We start from the raw sequence: 21619 nt of genomic DNA, 5'->3' as shown, positions 1-21619 counted from the left end.
CGCATAACTATGCTGGTGCAGGCCTCTAATTTAGCTCGGGTGATGGTCTCATTGTGAGCCTCCCGCATGTGGTTCTTAGGTCCTCCAGATTGTAGATGGCATGTGAGTCGGCGGCTTACGGTTGTTCTAGTACGACCAATTGCAGTTTATAGTTTGAAGAAGTCTACAACCTTCTATATTACATGAAATTTTATAAACATTAGTTTCTTGAAGCAGTTCCAGATTTTTTTACAGGGATTATTATTCATGATAAGGTTTTTAATTTTCTTATATGTGTAGTAGATCACAAGATTTATTTTTCCGTTATCCGCTTTACTCTTGATATTATCGTGGATGATTGACTGTATAGGACTCGTTCATCTACTTTGTAGCCTCTGTTCATCTGGTTTTGGTAGAAGATTGTTGCGACGGTTCCATTATATCATGCTTTATTTCTAATTCGTTTCTTTTTCTCTAACAATAGCTCGGTAACAACCTGAACTTGTCTTAAGTAAGCCAAAATCAAGCATTTCGTTCAGCAATCGCGGTACCTGAGCGAGACGTCCAGGATGAAGGTGTTGCTGTCGTTGTCGCTGCTGTGCCTGCTGGTGGAGGTCCTCACCAACTACGCTCATCAGACCTACCGCCTGCACTACCGGGGCGCCGCCCTCTGCAACACCTACACCACGAGGAAAGCCTCGGTCGACAGCGTCATCACGGTGCGGGGCAAAGCATTTGATAGAAATAATTAAATCAAAGAGAACTTTAGTTTGCTATCTAGCATGCTGGGAGATCTTAATACAGCATTATTTGGAAACTTCACCTGTTGTATGACATCGTAACATATTAGAACTTTGTTATACTGTTTTATGGTGCATGATTTTCAACAGGTATACAAGTGTATGCAGATAAACTCTAGTCTGTATCTCGCATGCATGTGCCGTCGAAACTAATATCCTGCTGAACATTAGCGTATTGGGAAGCCCTGCAAGATGTATTCATTAAATTGTATTGGTAATATACAGAAGATGAATTATTTCACAAAATGCTTTAATCATTTAAGTACATATTCCAGAAGTTTACTAATACCATTTCGCGCTGTCCAGTGCGCATCGCTTGCTCTGTCAGTGAACGCCCCAGCGTTTGCTTACTGTGAGGGCGAGGCCGCGGACTGCATCCTGGCGACCTCAAACTATACTGTGGGAACCTGGGCCTCCTCAGCGCCATCCTGCCTCCTGTACTCCAGCTCCCCTCCGCTGCCTCCGCCTCCACCACCGCCTCTGGTAGCACCTTACCAAAATTAAAACATATAATATAAATGAAAATGAACTCGTATATCTCAAATTACGGTACAAGTCTCAGGTAAACTGCTTACCTCAGCCACAAAGAACAATCATAGTTCAGTGTCCGGCAAATGCCCTCAGCGCTACATAATCAAAAGTCTTGAGTTTCCTGAACCTCAAGGATGAAAGTAGTGAACCCGCAATTATATCTATACTCTGCTTGATGTTATATGGCTTGTCTAAATTCATTCTTGGCTTGCTGTTTCATACCACGTAATGCCTGCTCAGCATCAGATGAAAACCTTCGACACAGCAGCAGATGTCAACCTCCAACTCATGCAGCAGCAGATGTAAACCTTTTACTCAGCAGCAGATGAAAACCTACTCCGCAGCTGATGAAAACCTACTCAGCAGCTGATGAAAACCTACTCAGCAGCAGATGAAAACCTACTCAGCAGCAGATGTAAACCTACTCAGAAGCAGATGATTACCTACTCAGCAGCAGATGTAAACCTCCAACTCATGCAGCAGCAGATGTTATTCTTTTACTCAGCAGCAGATATGTGAACCTCCCACTCAGCAGCAGATGTAAATTTTATACTCATCAGCAGACGTCAACCTTCTACTCAGCAGCAGCTGTAAACCTTCTACTCAGCAGCAGCTGTAAACCTTCTACTCAGCAGCAGATATAAATCTCCTACTCAGCAGCAGCTGAAAACCTTCTACTCAATAGCAGATGTAAACCTTCTAACCAGCAGCAGATGTAAACCTTCTACCCAGCAGCAGATGTAAACCTACTCAGCAGCAGATGTAAGCCTTCTACTCAGCAGCAGTGTAAACCTTCTACTCAGCAGCAGATGTAAACCTTCTACTCAGCAGCAGATGTAAACCTTCTACTCAGCAGCAGATGTAAACCTAGCTTCTATTCAGTAACTAATGCAATCTCTTTCCAAGGCTTGTGTCAAAGAGAACGTAATTACATCAGCCTTTGATGAATGATTCAACCGCAGCCTCTCATTCAGGTTTCAGGTAAACGGTTCAATTAACATGAGACACCTGTAATTGATTCCCATAAGCCACGGGTTAAGGCTAACATCAAACTCATGCGGGTGCCTCTACTGAAGTGCTCCGAGAATTGCCTAAATTTTATACCATTAATTGTGTATTAGGCATGAGGTTGACTTGCGTGTTTCGACCTTCTCTTAAATGAACCTTTAAACTCTTATCTTCCATTTCTTGTCACTTTCCATAAATTATTTATGGATCATTCAAGTGCCTTTGCTGAGCAGTGACTTTGTTGATGAAAGTGCGCAGACGCTCCAGATTTGATGATATGGGAAAAAGATACAAATTAACTGACTAACACCAAGTAAGGACGCTTTTCATAACTAACACAAGGATTAAACAAATTTTCCTGCAGGGGACGAAGAAATTCGTGCTGAGTACGGGCAGTACTGGATATGGCGACTTGACGTCGCTCAGCACCAACGACCTATGCGCGGCGGATGGTCTCCAGTTTGCTGTGGTTTCGAGTTCTGCTGAGCTCCAGCTTCTCCTAGACCAAGTTGGGACCGGTAAGACATTCTGTTAAATCGGGTATATATTCTGTAGAATTATGAACACCATTATTTACTGATTTAAAATACAAAATTATTATCCAAAAATGTTTCGCACATAACTGAGAACAGCAACAGAGTAACCAACCTGAGGTGTGTGTGCCCCGCTGATGGCAGCTGGAAATCTTGAGACTGCGAACTGGTACAGTTCCAGATAACGGACTACCTAAGAGCGAAGGCCGCTGCCGCACCTTGTGAATGGTGTAGCCCACCGCGATTAACGCCAGGCAACCGACGGTTGAAAGTGTCGAATTAGCCATGCGTTGACCATAAGCAACTTGCAAATGAGGGCCGAGGAGCCGTGGGCGGTCGACCAGCATCCTCAACCCGGCCGGTTGAGACGGTGGACGTGGGTGTCAGACACGGGTACGGTACGGCAGCCGTGATGTTCTGAGAAACTTTGCCGTGATTTCCTTTAACCTGGCCTAATAAAGACTGGAAACTTGGACGAGGTTATCGAGTGCAAATTGTATCTGGTTGTATGAGTGATAGATTAATACTCGATGATATTATAACGATTCCAAATTATTAAAAGGGACCTATGTTTGGCTGGATTAACCTTTTAATCTATTTATACGTGTATCAGGAATTCTTCTGCCATACATTGTAGGTTTTTAAAGTATACCATATTTTCCTTTCCGATGTTCTTTTTACTGCAGAGGCCATGGCGCAATCTAGCTTTGAACTACCTAGTTAATAAAGCGTACCATCGAGCAAAATGCCCACGGGCGTAAAGTGAAATTTGACAATTACCCGATTATTTGAGTAGTCACTTAACACAGAGAGGAAAGACATTCTTGACTTTAGGTCAAATAATCATTTTTATTATATCATTTTATAATTTATGTTGTTTCTTAGTAGCTGTTATATTATATGTGTAATTTCGTGCAATGCAGTCACTCATATCCCGATGGTAGTACTGTTCTGCTAGAACTGACGATGTGACAATTCCTCGGTCCCATACGTGAATGCGAACGACGCGAAATGCTCCTCCCTATTCAACCAAACGAATCAAATGTTAAGAAATTCTGACGGACGCTCGAATTTCCAGGAATTACATGGCGAAGACAGCAACTGTTTCTTTGGTTTTTTGATAACTCAAGCCTGCGCTGACCGGACGGTGAGACCCACTTGATTCAAACTGAACTTTGATTAACGTATTTTGACCCAAACATTCCTTTCAGCGATCCGCTCGCGATGCAGCTACTCATGTTTGGCTTGGTACTGGATAAATTCCGCCCTCCAGTGGAAGGATGGAAGTGTGGTCAACCAGTGCGACATCATCATCGACCAAAGTTGGCCCGGCGCTTGTTTCGCTCAAACTGACAAAACGATGGCGCTGTGGACATTCCAGTGCACAACTAAAACTCCAGTCCCTGTCGTATGTCAAACTTACGTGTGAGTCTGCAAGAATAGGCGCCTTGTTTTTGAATGTCTGAGTAATTGAGACTTCTTCACAAAATTACGGCTTCATTTTAGTTTTTTCTTGGCTCCTCTACATCAACGAATATTATTCGTATCAAGTCTAGAGTGATTTTTTTTTCTGCATGCTTAAGACAAGGCCGCCAGACTACAATTGTATCTTGATTAAAGTAAACTTGTGTGCTCGACTTGTCTAAAAAAATTGTCTACGTATTACGTACACGAATGATTACTTAATTAAGAGGACTAAGGGAAATAATAAAAGGTTTTAAGAGAATCGACTTGCATGCATTAGAATTTCACTTTTTCCGATTATATTATAATGTAAGATGAGAATCGTGGCGCATACATCCAAAACTTGTAGTCCGAAATTCCTAACTGACAAGTTTAAATGTTAGACAACAGGAAAAAAGTTGCACAATACCCAAACATAATGTCTGGTGATTCAAACATAGGAAAATGTTGCGAATTTATTTAAAAATTATGGGAACTCTTTAGATTCCTCATTCCTCCTTAATTATTTAAAAATGTATATTTTTGGTTGAGCTATATATTAAAAAGTTACACTTACTACTAGCTTTTACGTGTGTAATTTTTATTTTGAATAACCTGAGTCAGTGTCGGGTAATGCGTTAAAGAAAAATCATTATTTTTATAGTATAACGAGAGGATTTCAAATTTAACGTAAGCACACTGTTAATTTATATAATTCGTTATTACCTCTTTTTTACTAACAATGATACAAAGAGGGTTCCAAAGAAACATAAAATAAATAAGATTTAAGCAGGTTTCATTGAAGACCAGAGAATTCGTTTTATTGACAATTTTCTTATTAGTTTTTTCAATAGATCCAACAAGATTTTTCGTTTGCACGAGTAAATCGAAAATCAGATTACCGAAGGACATTTTTATTTCTTTAACGACTTATCGAATGTTTCTATCATTAATTATCAGATTAATAGGTGCCTTTTAACTTGATAATGAATGATAGAAACATTCGAAACGTCGTCAAAGAAATAAAAATATCCTTCGGTAATCTAATTTTCGATTTACCCGTGCAAACGAAAAATCTTGTTCGATCTATTGAAAAAACTAATAAGAAAATTGTCAATAAACGAATTCTCTAGTCTTCAAAGAAAGCTGCTTAAAGGAACAAATTTTGCCATCATATACTAATAAATAAGATTTAGCTGCATTTACAGTCGTGAAAAGTTGTTACACTAAAGGAAGAATAAAGAAAATTGTTGATGTTGCTTCCCGACTCCATCTAATTCGTTATCAGTGGCTGTTATCATTGCGAAAGTTCCAATTAGGAAGCAATTATCATTGGGGCCACAATGAAGGCTAATTTTTAATTAATATACAAAATAATCGAGCACAACCGAGAGGAAAGATATCACTCGGGATATGTCCAAGCAAGACTGGGAACTGGTAGAAAGATGGCCTCGCGCTACACGTTTGTTTGCGTTCGAATTGGAGGTCCGTGATTGGGTTTAAGGAGAAAATATATCAGTGAACAGTTTTCGTATTAATTAGTGTTCTAGTAAATATATCGCACAATATATCTCTCACCGTATCTCAGCATATGCAATAAATATTTGATCAAATGTACGCCATATGCTAGACAGTCAGGTTGCTTGGACGTTTGATTGAAGCCTGCAATGCTACATGCTACAAAATTCTATCAATGAGAAGCAGATATTGTCGCAAAATATTCAGCACAATAATAATATATACTATAGCCGCATTCTATTTAATTCTAAGATTAAATATTTAATGTAAAGTTTCTTTTGACAACATATCCTCAGTTGTGATGATAGTAGACAACTTATCCTCAGTTATGATGATAGTAGACAACTTATCCTCAGTTATGATGATAGTAGACAACTTATTCTCAGTTGTGATGATAGCAGACAACTTATCCTCAGTTGTGATGATAGTAGACAACTTATCCTCAGTTGTGATGATAGTAGACAACTTATCCTCAGTTGTGATGATAGTAGACAACNGGTCGTCTGAGTTTCCTTCAAAATTAGACTAGTGACGCCACTGGATTACGTCATATAAATGGAATAGCTATAGCTGTCTCTTATACACATCTAGATGTGTATAAGAGACAGGACCTACACTGATCGAACAGAGTCATTTGGTCACTAATAGTCTCCAGTTAAAATTACTTCACTGCACAATCTATGCACTATAGTATAAACAATCCACGTGCTGGCTAAACTGATAATTCATCGGAGAAGAAGACAAAGTCTCTAGTTTCAAGTCATGTGTTTGAGGCTTTCCTAAAATGTCGAAATGAACAATAATTGAACTTCTGACTAGTAAACTATATAGTAATTAATATATAAATCAAGTAACGCATCACAAATTACTTATACGCGTCGATTTACATAATTTACACGTCGATTTACATAATGATTTAATAATACGTTATCATTTAACAAACTACGTACCTGCGCTCGGGCTTCACACCGCACGTTAAGGGGGAGGTATACCCTCAAGTATACCCTAAATGTTTCGGATTTGGCTTTTTTTGTATTTAGTATCATCTTAAAGCTGACATTCTGCCCTATCCAACGGTACCACTGCGATCTCCGTACGTCAATTTATACGTTCATGACGGATCATAAAAGGGGGGCGAGTGGGGGAGTTCCTTCACTAATTAGATACAAGGTAATTAGCTGCTGAGCATTTTAAATATAGTATCTGATTGAGTTGCGCTTCAGTTACTCGTTCAGTTTCATCTTAAAGCTGACATTCTGAGCTATTCAACGGTACCACTGCCGTATCTGTACGTTAACATTAGCGTACACGACTGGGGCCATACTTTCAAAACTCGCCAAGTGAACGTAAGTACTAACGCTCTATTTTCTTGCCTATGATTGGTGGATTTTGCTTGAAAGGCCGTCAATGATTGGCTGATGAACTTACGATCTCTTAACTTTTTTTGAAAGTATGGGCACTGCTCTTTAATGGGGGGCTGGGGGGGGGGAGTTCCTGCAGTAATTAGATAGGGCAAAAATAGCTGGCCAGCACTACATATATGATGCTTTCTGGCACCAAAACTTAGTCACCCGCCTCGCTTCGTACGGAGAGGTGCACTGCAAGTTGCTGCCACCATCCTTGACTGGAATCAAGCTACAGAAGCCTGTACTTTGGTGTCCTTGCTACATTTAGTGCATATTGCAATGGGCGTGGGACTTTGTCGCGCGCTCCTGAACATTCACACCTATTGTCACGGAAAACCTATCTCCTCCTAGAGTTTTAAAGCTACAGCAATGAGACATATACCATTCGATTCGTGAAGACCATACCTATAAAGTAACGAAGCCTTTTTTTAGATATGTGCATAGTTTGGATTCAAAATGGGGGGAGGTGGGAAAATGAGAAGAAAACGGAAAAATTCGTTAAAAAAACTAAGGCGAAAATCCAAAATCGGGCTTCGTTACTCGATTGATATGGTCTTTATAAATCGAATGGTATATGTCTCATTTCTGTAGCTTCAAAACTGTAGGAGGAGATAGATTTTTAAAGTACCACCTTTTTGGCCGTTTTCTATGAATTTCACGTTTTCTATGCATTTTTTCGAAAAAATTATCCGAAAAAAATTTGATTCTTTTTTGATTTTACATATATGAATTAAATTTCAGGGAGATCCGTTGATAATTGTAGAAGTTTGTCTGGAGGTTATACCTCCCCCTTAATCTAGCAAATCACGCCTTCAGCATTCCTACTACCGTAAAGTTTAAACTAAAATGGCGACGAACAGCTACAAAATAATTAATGAATTCCAAGTAAAATAACACACAGGAAGATAAAATACGAGCTTTCCCCTGAATATTGCCCCCCAACGGAGAGAGACAACTTAAAACAATCACACCAACTTGAACCGAGTTAATATTTATAACATAGAAATTTTATTTATGCTACTAAAACTGCATATTGACGTATCTATTACCGTTTAATAAAACTATGCATACGAAATTACAAGGTTAAAATGAATGCTCCGCTCTCAATAACTCTCACATTAAAATGCATATAAATTTGATTGCTCTAAAATAACACGGTAAAATGAACAAAAACCTAATATTTACCAAAAGTTTTATATTCAAGCGAAGCCGATTGCACATTTGTATATTCTTTGACAGGCCCCAGCGACCACGTCACTGTACGACACCCGTCTGAGTCTGCCTCGGGTAAGTTGTAACGCTCCGATCCTATCTGAATCCTCTGCAATAACACCGTCGATACCATACATTTCGAAAATTACCAAATTTACCTCTATCCTGGCTGCAGTTTAGCATTGATTTAAGCCCATGATTCATATGTTTACACATGCGTGTCAAGTTATCAGTTCGATTTTATCTCACCATAGTAATCCCAATGGCACAATATCCATGACATTTTCTAACCATGCATCATTTAAAATCCGTGAAACATTAGCAACTCTATCGAACTGTTCTTCCTGAGCGAGCATTGACTGTTCCAGCCACAACAAAAAACTGCTCAAAGAACTGTTACTCTCGTTGTTGGCGTTTCCGCTAATATTGGCGCAAGGCGAAGGCAATTCTCATCCTCCAATTCTCTAGACGAACATCGAGGCTATACATTCTCCGGCAGCAAAAAATGCATCTCATCGCTGCCAAAAGTCTAATCTAATACACTTTTCTCGGCTTCATTAAGAGCTCCTTCAAATTCCCTAGCAAATTCAAACATAAAATATCTATCCCGTAAATTGAAAAATTCCGCGAAAAAATCCTTATCAAACGCAGATAAATATTGCCGGCTTAGTTCAACAATACTCTCATGAGAAACAGATGTACATTCATTATCTGTATTCCCTTCATCTCGATCACGATTTCTCGACATCACAATATCGGTAGGAATTATATATTCATCGTCCGAGCTACTACTGCTGTCCGAACTATCATTATGCTGGACAGGGTGTACGGAATCTTCCTAACGAACATATTCGAGCCAAATAACTGGGTGGATCAAACCATGTCTTCAACTGTTTATGTTGAGGCCTTAATGACATTTACTACTTCAGAAATTTCATAACTTGTTTGTCCATATGGATTAAACTAAGTACAATTTTCTTTCAATGGGTGCCTGCAGATAACATAACATAACATAGTGATGTCGGCTCTGAAGTGTAGGCCTGATGTGGCCTGTCGCCGATTCTTTTCCATTTCGTGCCTTGTTTATAGAATTTGCTGCCGTTGCCCCTGGTATGCCTGCTTTAGAAACACGCAATATCAGAATCAATATCCCAGGATGAGACCTGTGTTGCCGTTGCCCCTGGTATGCCTGCTTTAGAAACAAGCGATATTAGAATCAATATCTCAGGATGAGACCTGTGCTGCCGTTGCCCCTGGTGTCCCTGCTGTTGGTGGGCGTCGTCCTGGGCGACGATGTGATGCAGCGGGCGCACTACAAAGGAGCCGCTCTGTGCCACGCCTTCGTCGGGAGTACGGCCTCTGCCGGCAGCGTAGCTAGGGTGCGTGATGAAGAATTTGAAATGTATGCCTGTTAAAAATATCTAACCTTGACGTATTATTAGTTGATGAAATTACACTTACAATTATTCGGCACTTTCTAGATTGGACGCTAGATAGTTTTAATATATCGCCTGGAATATTTTCTCTGCAGACAAAGATTCAAATTAATTATTTTTTAAATATTCAATTGCTGTGAATCTATTTTAACCTCATCAAACTGAAAAGGTACAATTATATGTACCTGAACTCGGTACGATTATAAGGTACTAAAATTATATCGTCTGATAGAAGTAAAATCTGTTTTCATAGCATAAATATAGAATTATTATAAAGAAGCTCATCTTTACAATATGCCCAGTAAAATTCAATAGAAAAAACGTGAGACACTCGTAGTACACCGTCTTTATGTACATCCAGTGCGCACAGCGGGCGCTGCAATCGCGCGCCCCAGCCTTTGTCTTCTGTGAGGGCGAGGCCGCGGACTGCATCCTGGCGACCTCTAACTATCCTGTGGGAACTTGGGCCTCCTCAGGACCATCCTGCCTCCTGTACTCCAACTACCCTCTGCCTCCTCTGCCTCCGCCTCCACCTCAGGTAAATGCTCCCTCCACAGCTGCAGATTTGAACCTTTTATTCAGCAGCAGATGTAAACCTCCTACTCAGGTGCCGATGTAAACTTAGAATCAGCTGCAGATGTAAACTTAGTAATCAGTAGCAGATGTAAATTTAGAACTCAGTTGCAGATGTAAACTTAGTACTCAGCAACAGATGTAAACCACCTATTCAGCAGCAGATGTAAACCTCCTGTTCAGTAGCAGATGTAAACCGCCTGCTCAGCAGCAGATGTAAACCTTCTACTCAGGAGGAGATGTAAACATCCTATTCAGCAGCAGCAGATGTAAACCTCCTGCTCAGCAGCAGATGTAAACCTCCTACTCAGCAGCAGATGTAAACCTCCTACTCAGCAGCAGATGTAAACCTCTTACTCAGCAGCAGATGTAAACATCCTATTCAGCAGCAGCAGATGTAAACCTCCTGCTCAGCAGCAGATGTAAACCTCCTACTCAGCAGCAGATGTAAACCTCTTACTCAGCAGCAGATGTAAATCTCTTACTCACTCAGCAGCAGATGTAAACCTCCTACTCAGCAGCAGCAGATGTAAACCTCCTGCTCAGCAGAAAATATAAACCTTCTACTCAGTAACTGATGCACTCTTTCCAAGGCTTATGTCAAAGAAAACGTAACTACCTCAGCCTTTAGTTGAATGATTCAAAGGCCGCCTCTCATTCATGTTTCAGGTAAACGATTTAATCAAATATAGACACAGATAATCGATCCACATCAGCCACGGGTTAAGGCCTACATCAAACTCAAAGGGGTGCCTCTGCTGAAGTGCTCATAGAATTGCCTACATTTCATGCCTTAATTGGGTCTCGGACATAAGGCGGTCTTTTTTTCCGAGCTACTTTTAAATGAACCTTTTAACTTTTATATTCGATTTTTTTCACTTTTCAGAAATTATTTTAGGATCATTCAAGTAACTTTGCTGAGCAGTGACTTTGTCGATGAAAGTATGCAGACGCTCCAAATTTTGATGATATAGGAAATATTAATGTCACTAGATTGCTTGAATCGATTGAATTTCTAGTGATATGGGAAAAAGATACACAATGACTAATACCAAGTAGGGACTTTTTCAAAACAAACACAGGGATTGAAAAAATTTTTCTTGCAGGGTACGAAGAAATTCGTGCTGAGTACAGGCAGTACCGTAAATGGCGACTTGACGTCGCTTAGCACCAACGACCTCTGCGCCGCGGATGGTCTCCAGTTTGCTGTGGTCGCGAATGCAGCTGAGCACCAGCTTCTCCTAGGCCAAGTTGGGGCCGGTAAGGCATTCTATTAAATTAGGCATATGTATTGTAGAATTAAGAACAACATTATTCACTGATTTCGAATACAAAATTATTATCAGAAAATGTTTCGTTTATGACTGAGAACAGCAACAGAGTAATCAAACTCAGCTGTGTGTGCCCCGCTGATGGTTGTTCGAAAACTTGACACTGAACTGGTACAGATCGAGGTAACGGACTAACTAAGAGCGAAGGCCGCTGCCGCACCTTGGGAATGGTGTAGCCCACCACGATCGACGCCAGGCAACCGACGGTTGAAAGTGTCGAATTAGCCATGCGTTGACCATAAGCAACTTGCAAATGAGGGCCGAGTAGCCATGGGCGGTCGACCAGCATCCTCAACCCGGCCTTGCGACTTCATCATCGGACGGACTTACGGTGGCGTTTGTTTCGTTCAAGAACAATCAGTAAAGGAGCTGCGGACATTTCCTTGCACGACTGCAACTGCAGTCCCTGTCGTATGTCAAACTTACGTGTGAGTCTGCAACAATTGGCGCCATGTTTGAATTTCTGAGTAATTGAGACTTACTCCCACAATCATGAGTTCAATTTAGTTTCTTAATTCTTTGTAACTCTACATCAACAAGTATTATCCGTATCATGTCTAGAATGATTTTTAGCGCATTCTCTCATTTATGAAAAAAATTTACTGTTGTGCTCGCCATGTCCGTCTGTCCGTCCGTCCGTCCGTCCGTCTGTCTGTCCGTCTGTCTGTCCGTCCGTGACTTCATGTTTTCGTCGATGAGAAAATGCGCTCTCTGTCACTCACTGCAGTGAGTACTTAGTTATATTTTTTTGTTTGCGCATGCTTAAGACAAGACCACCAGACTATAATTATATCTGAATTAGAATAAACTTGTGTGCTCAACGTGTCTAAAAAAACTGTCTATGGATTACTCGAATGATTACTTAAGATGCATTAGAGAAATAATAATATATATCAAGATAATCGATTTGCATGCATTAGAATTTGGCTTTTTTCGATTATATTATAATGTAAAATAGGAATCGTGGCGCATACAGCTAAAGCCTTTAGTCCGAAATTCCTAACAGGAAAGTTTAAATCAAATTAAATGTTAGACAACAACAGGAAATAAGTTCAACAATACCCAACATGATGTCTGGCATTTCAAACCTAGGAAAATATTGAGAATTTATTAAAAAGTAGGGAAACTCTTTAGATTCCTCTAAATTGTTGAAAATGTGTATTTTTGGTTGAGCTATTCATTAAAGAGTTACACTTGCTACTAAGATTTACATGTTCAATTTTTCTTTTAAATAACCTGACTCAGTGTCTGATAATTCGTTAAAAAAATCATTAATTTTATGGTATAAACAGAGGATTTTCAATGTAACATATCTATTTTTGGCTGGATGAAGCATTGTCTCTATTTAAACGGGCATCAGGAATTCTTCTGCCATGCATTGTAGGTTTTTAAGCCGTTTTTACTTCCAGACGTTCTCTTTACTGCAGAGAAACTTAACTTAAGAAATCTTGCTTTGAAATATATCGTTAATTAAGTGTACCATCGAGCGAATTACCCCAGCGCCGAGAATGAAATTTAACGATTACCCGATTATGGACTAGACACGTAACACAAAGAAGAAAGTCATTCTCGACTTCAGGGCAAATCATCATTTGTATTCTATTATTTCTATTATATTTGTTGGTTATTAGTGGCTGTTATTCTAGTGAGTGTTTTCATGCCATGCAGTCATTAATATCCCCATGGTAATGGTGTTCAGCTAGAACTGACGAAGAGACAGTTCCACGATCCAATACGTGATTGTGTAAAAATCAGCAGCTAAAGCTGCATTGGAAGCTGTCGAGGTACACAGAGGTTAGGGAGAGGCTGGATTAAGGGTGTGAATCAAGCTATACAGGCACTGAGCTGGAGATGAATATTCATGTGAGCAAATTTAACTGACCAGGTTGACAACGAACATGAGCTAGTTGATCTTTAGTGCCTTGATTTAAGAAATTCGGATTGTTGCCAGTCAGGATGCTACAAATGTGACAGACGCGACAGGCTATACGACCAAACGAATCAAATGTTAGGAAATGCCGACGGACGCTCAAATTTCCAAGAATAACCATATACTGACGAGATAGTCACCGTTGCTCTGGTTATTTGATAACTCAAGCCTGCACTGAGTGGACTGAGAGACCCACTTGAGCCAAACTGAACGTCTATTAACGCATTTTGGCTCAAATATTCCTTTCAGAGATCAGTTCGCGATGCATCCACTCATGCGTGGCTTGGTACTGGCTAAATTCCGCCCTCCAGTGGAAGGACGGAAGTGTGGTCAACCAGTGCGATTTCATCATCGGACGGACTTACGGCGGCGTTTGTTTCGTTCAAGAACAAGCAGAAAAGGAGCTGTGGACATTTCCTTGCACGAGTGCAACTGCAGTCCCTGTCGTATGTCAAACTTATGTGTGAGTTTGCAAGAATTGGCGCCATGTTTTTGAATTTCTGAGTAATTGAGAATTACTCACACAATCAAATCATAAGTTCGATTTAGTTTCTTAATTCTTTGTAACTCTACATCAACAAATGTTATCTGTATCATGTCTAGAGTGATTTTTAGCGCATTTTCTCATTTACAAAAAATGCACTATTGTGCTCGCCATGTCCGTCTGTCCGTCCGTCTGTCCGTCAGTCTGTCCGTCTGTCTGTCCGTCTGTCTGTCCGTCTATTATATTATAGTGTAAAATGAGAATCGTGGCACACACAGCCAAAATATTTAGTCCGAAATTCCTAACTGGAAAGTTTAAATGATAGACAACAACAGGAAGTAAGTTCAACAGTACCCGAACATGATGTCTGGCGATTCAAACCTAGAAAAATATTGAGAATTTATTAAAAAGTAGGGAAACTCTTTAGATTCCTCCTTAATTGTTTATAAATGTATATTTTTGGTTGAGCTAGTTATTAAAGAGTTACACTTGCTACTAAGGTTTTACATGTTTAATTTTTCTTTTAAATAACCTGACTCAGTGTTTGATATTTCGTTAAAAAATCATTAATTTTATGGTATAAACAGAGGATTTTCAATGTAACATACTATTAATTTATAAAATTTATTATTTACTTTTACTTTAATAAAAAGGATACAAAGAGGGTTCCAAAGAAACACGCAATAAATATGATTAAGTTACATTAACAGTCGTGAAAAGTTGTTGAATTGAAAGAAGATATGAGAAAATTGTTAATGTTGCTTCCAGACTCCATATAATTCGTTATCAGCGGCTGTTATCATTGCAAAAGTTCAAATCAGGAAGAATGTGGTTAATAGTGCCACAATGAAGGCTAAATTTTAATGAATATACATAATTATCCAGAACAGCCGATATAGGGAAGAGTTCACGCTGGAGAAGTCCAAGCAAGGCTATAGGTACTGTTGGAAAAAAGTCTCGCGCTACATGTTTGTTTGCGTTCGAGTTGGAGGTCCGTGGTAGGATTTAGGGAGAAAATATATCATTGAAATGTTTTCGTATTAATTAGTGTTCTAGTAAATATGTCGCACAATATATCTCTCACCGTATCTCAGCATATGCAATAAATATTTGATTGAATGTACGCCATATACTAGACAGTCAGGTTGCTTGGACGTTTGATTGAAGCCTGCAATGCTGCATGGCTATAAAATTCTATCAATGAGGTATATTGCCGCAATATTGCCGCGAAATCTTCAGCACAATAATAATATAAACTGTAGCCGCATTCTATTTAATTCTATGATTAAATATTTAATTCTTATGACAACTTATCCTATGTTATGATGATAGTAGACAACTTATCCTCAGTTGTGATGATAGTAGACAACTTATCCTCAGTTGTGATGATGGTAGTGTATGATTGTTAATGCCTGTGCATTCATGTACGTTGGTGTACTTCATTGATGTAACCTACATTTAATTACTATTACCATTTGAGTGATTGTTTCTTGCTTCTATTCATTTTTCTGTGTTTGGAGTGCAGATTTAATCAATGATTACAATATTGTTCCCTTGACACTATCAAATTAAATGCAATAAATCTTGTATTGATTACTGAACCTCCTTGTCCACTTGCAGCTAAGCTTTGAGGTTGGAACCAATGCTGAACCGTTCTGATCGTGTTGTATTCTTTAGGAGCCGATACAATTTAGATCCAAATATTTATCATTTATCTATCATAAAATTTAGATGTATTTTTCACACAACAATAGTTTATTATCATATTTTTCTTATGCATTCTTATTCTTTGCTCTAAATGATAGTAGACAACTTATCCTCAGTTGTGATGATAGTAGACAACTTATCCTCAGTTATGATGATAGTAGACAACTTATCCTCAGTTGTGATGATAGAAGACAACTTATCCTCAGTCGTGATGATAGTAGACAACTTATCCTCAGTTGTGATGATAGCAGACAACTTATTCTCAATTATGATGATAGTAGACAACTTATCCTCACCTAACCTAACCTATATCCACGTGACTGCTGCCAGTGCTGAAGGTCCAGTCACCCATAAATACATGTTAGCTGCTCTTAGTTAACTCTTGACTTGCCTGTGCATTCTTGTACGCTGGTGTAGTTCATTGATATACCTTATATTTAATTACTATTACCATTTGAGTGATTGTTTCTTGCTTCTGTGTTTAGAGTGCAAATTTAACCAATAATTACAACATTGTTCTCTTGACACTATTATATTAAGTGCATTAAATCTTGTATTGAATTATTGAACCTCCTTGTCCACTTGCAGCTAAGCTTTGAGGTTGGAACCAATGCTGAACCGTTCTGATCGTGTTGTATTCTTTAGGAGCCGATACAATTTAGATCCAAATATTTATCATTTATCTATCATAAAATTTAGATGTATTTTTCACACAACAATAGTTTATTATCATATTTTTCTTATGCATTCTTATTCTTTGCTCTAAACATTTTTCAAATCTTGTACATTTAATTTCCATTCATTTTTTAGCGGTGATCGAACAGCGGTGTTAGCGTTCGTTGCCATCGCGAACTCGTACAAGTCGATTTAAATTAAAGTTTAAACATTTTCGTTTACTTCTATTCAAAATTCGTTCATTCCCGGTAAATCTTAATAAAATTTTCCTCCTCACTGCAGAAAACGCACATTTTTGTTATTGGTAAAAAGTTCACTTGATCTTGTAGGGACCTGTGGTGAGGTGCCATACCTTCATGTAGTGCAATGTCTTGTTAGGGTCACCGACATATCAACTCGGCCTACATGATCGAATAGGATTATTTTGTCAATGATAGGGCCTACATGATCGAATAGGATCATTGGGTCACTGATAGTCTCCAGTTAAAACTACTTTATTGCACAATCTATGCACTATGGTATAAACAATCCACGTGCTGGCCAACTGATATATTCATCAGAGAAGAAGACAAGTCTCTAGTTTCAAGTCTTGGGTTTGAGGCTTTCCTGAAATGTTGAAATGAACAATAATTGAACTTCTGACTAGTAAACTATATAGTAATGAATATATAAATCAAGTAACGCATCACAAATTACTCATATGCGTCGATTTACATAATTTCAAATATAATTTAATAATACGTTATCTCCTAACACACTACGTACCTGCGCTCGGGCTTCACACCGCTCAGTAATCTAGCAAATCACGCCTTCAGCATTCTTACTTCCGTAAAGTTCAGATTAAAATGGCGACGAACAACTCCAAATAAATAATTAATGAATTCTAAGTAAAATAACACGCATAATGATAAAATACGAGCTTTCCCTTGAATATTGCCCCCTTCCGAGGGGGGCAACTATCACACCAGCTTGAAACGAGACAATATTTGCAACATAAACATTTATTTATGCTAGTAAAACTGCATATTGACGTGACGTATTTATTACCGTTAATTGAAACTATGCATACAAAACAAAATTACAAGGTTAAATTGAATGCTCCGCTCCCAATAACTCTAACATTAAAATGCAAATAAACTTGATTGCTTTAAAATAACACGGTAAAATGAACAAAACTCTAACATTTACCAAAAGTTTTATATTCAAGCGGAGCCGATCGCACATTTGCATATTCTTTAACAGGTCCCAGCGACCTCGTCACTGTACGACACCCGTCTGAGTCTGCCTCGGGTAAGTTGTTACGCTCCGATCCTATCTGAAGCCTCTGCAATGCAGGCAATCGTCATCCTTTAGTTCTCTAGGCGAACATCGAGGCTATACATTCTCCGGCAGCAAAAAATGCATCTCATCGCTGCCAAAAGTCTAATCTTATACACTTTTCTCGGCTTCATTAAGAGCTCCTTAAAATTCCCTAGCAAATTCAAACATAAAATATCTATCCTGTATATTTGAAAATTTAGCGAAAAAATCCTTATCAAGCGCAGATAAATATTGCCAGCTTAGTTCAACAATACTCCTATGAATGTACTCCTAACAGATGTACATTCATTTTCTGTATTCCCTTCATCTCGATCACTATTTCTCGACATCACAATATCGGTAGGAATTATATATTCATCGTCCGAGTTACTACTGCTGTCCGAACTATCAGTATGCTGGACAGGGAGTACAGAATCTTCCTAACGAACATATAGGAGCCAAATAACTGGGTGGATCAATCCATGTCTTCAACTGTTTATGTTGAGGCCTTAATGATATTTACTACTTCAGAAATTTCATAACTTGTTTGTCCATATGGAGTAAACTACGTACAATTTTCTTTCAATGGGTGCCTGCAGATGCGTGCCTACAGAATGAAGATCAAATATGGGCTTCGAGTATCAATTTTTATGGTACACATGTGGAGAAAATTAGAATGCCACTTTCTCGATAATTATCTTGTTTGTGATGAATATAGGCAGTGATAAATATTATTGTGAGACATTGTGGCATATTTGATATATTAGGATTAATTAAATATCAGTATGAGGTAAATATTGATTTGAGAAAGCCAACTAGAAGATTATAAATAAAACTCACTCCCTGGTCTTCAGTCAAACTTGCCAAAATGAACGATAAATGCTCACAGTTATCGCAGATACATTGCCACATGCAACGTATCTGATGAAATTCCTATACGATAGAAATTGCTTGCCCTCTTCCTCCTTTATTTCGTGTTTTCATCAAAGGATCAACTATTCTCCTCCAGTTTCCAATTGTGCGATCGACTCAAATTTGGTCAATTGGGTTTTATGGTTGCGTTCGTAAAACATACTCAGTCAAAGATGTCAGCAAACTAAGCATGCATCGTCACTTTTTTCAATTATGTTTTAATTATTTTAATGATTTACCTTTAACCATCACATGAAAATTTAAATCTGATCAATATCATATGTGATCAATGTCACATGTGATCAATATCACATGTGATCAATATCACATGTGATCAATATCACATGTGATCAATATCACATGTGATCAATATCACATGTGATCAATATTACATGTGATCAATATCACATGTGATCAATATTACATGTGATCAATATTACATGTGATCAATGTCACACGTTAATTTACAAGTCATGCGATGCGTGTGTTCGAATGCTCTACGGATTAATTTTCGAGCGCTCCAATCCAGGCGTCCGCTTTAATCAGTTAAACGATATGAGCGCTGCGTGTCCAGCATGAGATTGTGTTTCATAAATAACAAACTTTGAAGAAACTTCAATCTTGTAAGTGATGAATATGTACACGCTTCGTGTACATGAAGTGAAGTTGAAGCGAAGCTCGGCCATGATTTATTTCAAATGCAAAAAATAATCCACACAAGAAGAAATGAGAAGGTCTACATAAAAACGTTACTCTTGTTTTATAAATTAGCCGGGATATGGCGGGATGACTACACGAACATGCAAATGTTTATAACAACGCGTGCTCATTTTTCTGAGTGTAGGCTCAGGTCTAATATTCATAGCTTCTGAATGCCGTGATTTTCTTTCGAACTTCTTGATTGTCAATTGATTTGTGCCACCGTGGCCCTTGGAACTACATCGTCAGTTCATCTGAGGTGCTTAGTGGACGAGGTTGATTTTATAGTTTCTTGAAAAAGCTACGAGACTTTTATTTAAAGTAAGTACCGTTTTGACATAATATACAACATGTACATTTTTTCCAAAAATTGATTTTAATCATTTTTAGTTTAGTCGAACTGATGATGGAGCTGGACTCCGAAACGTTTTCAATATCGATTTGGTGAATTTTCTTGGCGTTTTCTTTGCTTTTAAATTCCTTGAGATAAACGTTAGTCCGTATCATCCATGCCTGTGCCTACGAAACTTATATCGATCCTGCTGAACAATGGCCTGTTAGGAAGCGCAGAAAAATGTATTCATTAAATTAAATATGTAATATACAGAAGGTGAATTATTTGATAAAATGCCATAAACGTTGAAAAACGTATTCCGGAATTGTAACGTTATACCACTTCGTTCTGTCCAGTGCGCATCGCTTGCACTGTCAGTGAACGCCCCAGCGTTTGCTTACTGTAAGGGCGAGGCCGCGGACTGCATCCTGGCGACCTCAAACTATACTGTGGGAACCTGGGCCTCCTCAGCGCCATCCTGCCTCTTGTACTCCAGCTCCCCTCCGTTACCTCCGCCTCCACCACCGCCTCAGGTAGCACCTTAACAAAATTTGAGCATATTTTAAAAATTGAAAATGAACGCATATTTCTCGAATTACGGTACAAGTCTCAAGTAAACTGCTTACCTCAGCCACAAAGAACGTTCATAGTTCAGTGTCCGGCAAATGCCCTCACCGCTACATAATCAAAAGTCTCGACTTTCCCGAACCTCATGGATGAAAGTAGTGAACCCGCAATTATAACTATACTCTGCTTGATGTTATATGGCTTGACTAAATTCATTCTCGGCTTGATGTTTCATACCACGTAATGCCTACTCAGCAGCAGATGTAAACCTCATACTCAGCAGATGTAAACCTCCTACTCAGCAGCAGATGTCAACCTTTTACTAAGCAGCAGATGTGAACCTTCTACTCAGCAGGAGTTGTGAACCTTCTACACAGTAACTAATTCAATCTCTTCGCAAGGCTTACGTTTAAGAGAACGTAACTACATCAGCCTTCAATGAATGATTTAACCGCATCCTCTAATTCATGTTTCAGTGAACGATTTAATAAACCTTGGGCACCTGTAATCAATTTACAGCAGCCACGGATTAAGGACAACATCAAACTCAGACGGGTGCCTCTACTGAAGAGCTCAGAGAATTGCCCAAATTTCAACCATTAATTGTGTCTCGAACAAAAGGTAGACTCGCGTGTTCCGAGCTATTTTTAAATTAACCTTTAAACTTTTATATTAGATCTCTAGTCACTTTCCAGGAATTATTATAGTATCATTCAAGTGCCTTTGCTGAACAGAGACTTTGCTGATGAAAGTGCCCAGACGCTCCAGATTTTGATGCTATGGGAAAACGATACACACGGATTAATACCAAGTAGGGACGCCATTCAGAATAAACTCAGGGATTAAACAAATTTTTCTTGCAGGGTACGAAGATCTTCGTGCTGAGTAGGGGCAGTACGGTATTTGGCGACTTGACGTCGCTCAGCACCAACGACCTCTGCGCGGCGGATGGTCTCCAGTTTGCCGTGGTCGCAACTCCTGCTGAGCTCCAGCTTCTGCTTGACCAAGTTGGGGCCGGTAAGACATTCTATTAAATTAGGCATATATTCTGTAGAATTAAGAACACCATTATTTACTGATTTAGAATACAAAATTATTATCCAAAAATGTTTCGTACATAGCTGAGAACAGCAACAGAGTAATCAAACTCAGCTGTGTGAGCCCGCTGATGGCTGTTAGAAATATTGAGACTGAGCTAGTATAGTTCGTGAGAACAGACAACCTAAGAGCGAAGGCGGCTGC

The 21619-nt window shown here is 39.0% G+C and overlaps 1 protein-coding gene across 1 annotated transcript; it reads left to right on the top strand.

The window, feature by feature from the left end:
• Positions 1-543: 543 nt before the first annotated feature.
• Positions 544-21394, top strand: LOC125178707 (the record flags this gene model as incomplete). Its single annotated transcript, XM_047883099.1, has 3 exons — positions 544-698; positions 20167-20343; positions 21241-21394. Coding segments are annotated over exons 1-3 (481 nt in total), but the record flags the coding sequence as incomplete, so codon positions are not given.
• Positions 21395-21619: the final 225 nt, after the last annotated feature.

The sequence above is a fragment of the Hyalella azteca genome, unplaced genomic scaffold (assembly GCF_000764305.2).
Source record: "Hyalella azteca isolate HAZT.00-mixed unplaced genomic scaffold, Hazt_2.0.2 contig12010, whole genome shotgun sequence".
In the NCBI taxonomy this organism is placed as follows: Eukaryota; Metazoa; Arthropoda; class Malacostraca; order Amphipoda; family Hyalellidae; genus Hyalella; species Hyalella azteca.
This window is presented reverse-complemented; position numbering and strand designations above follow the sequence as displayed.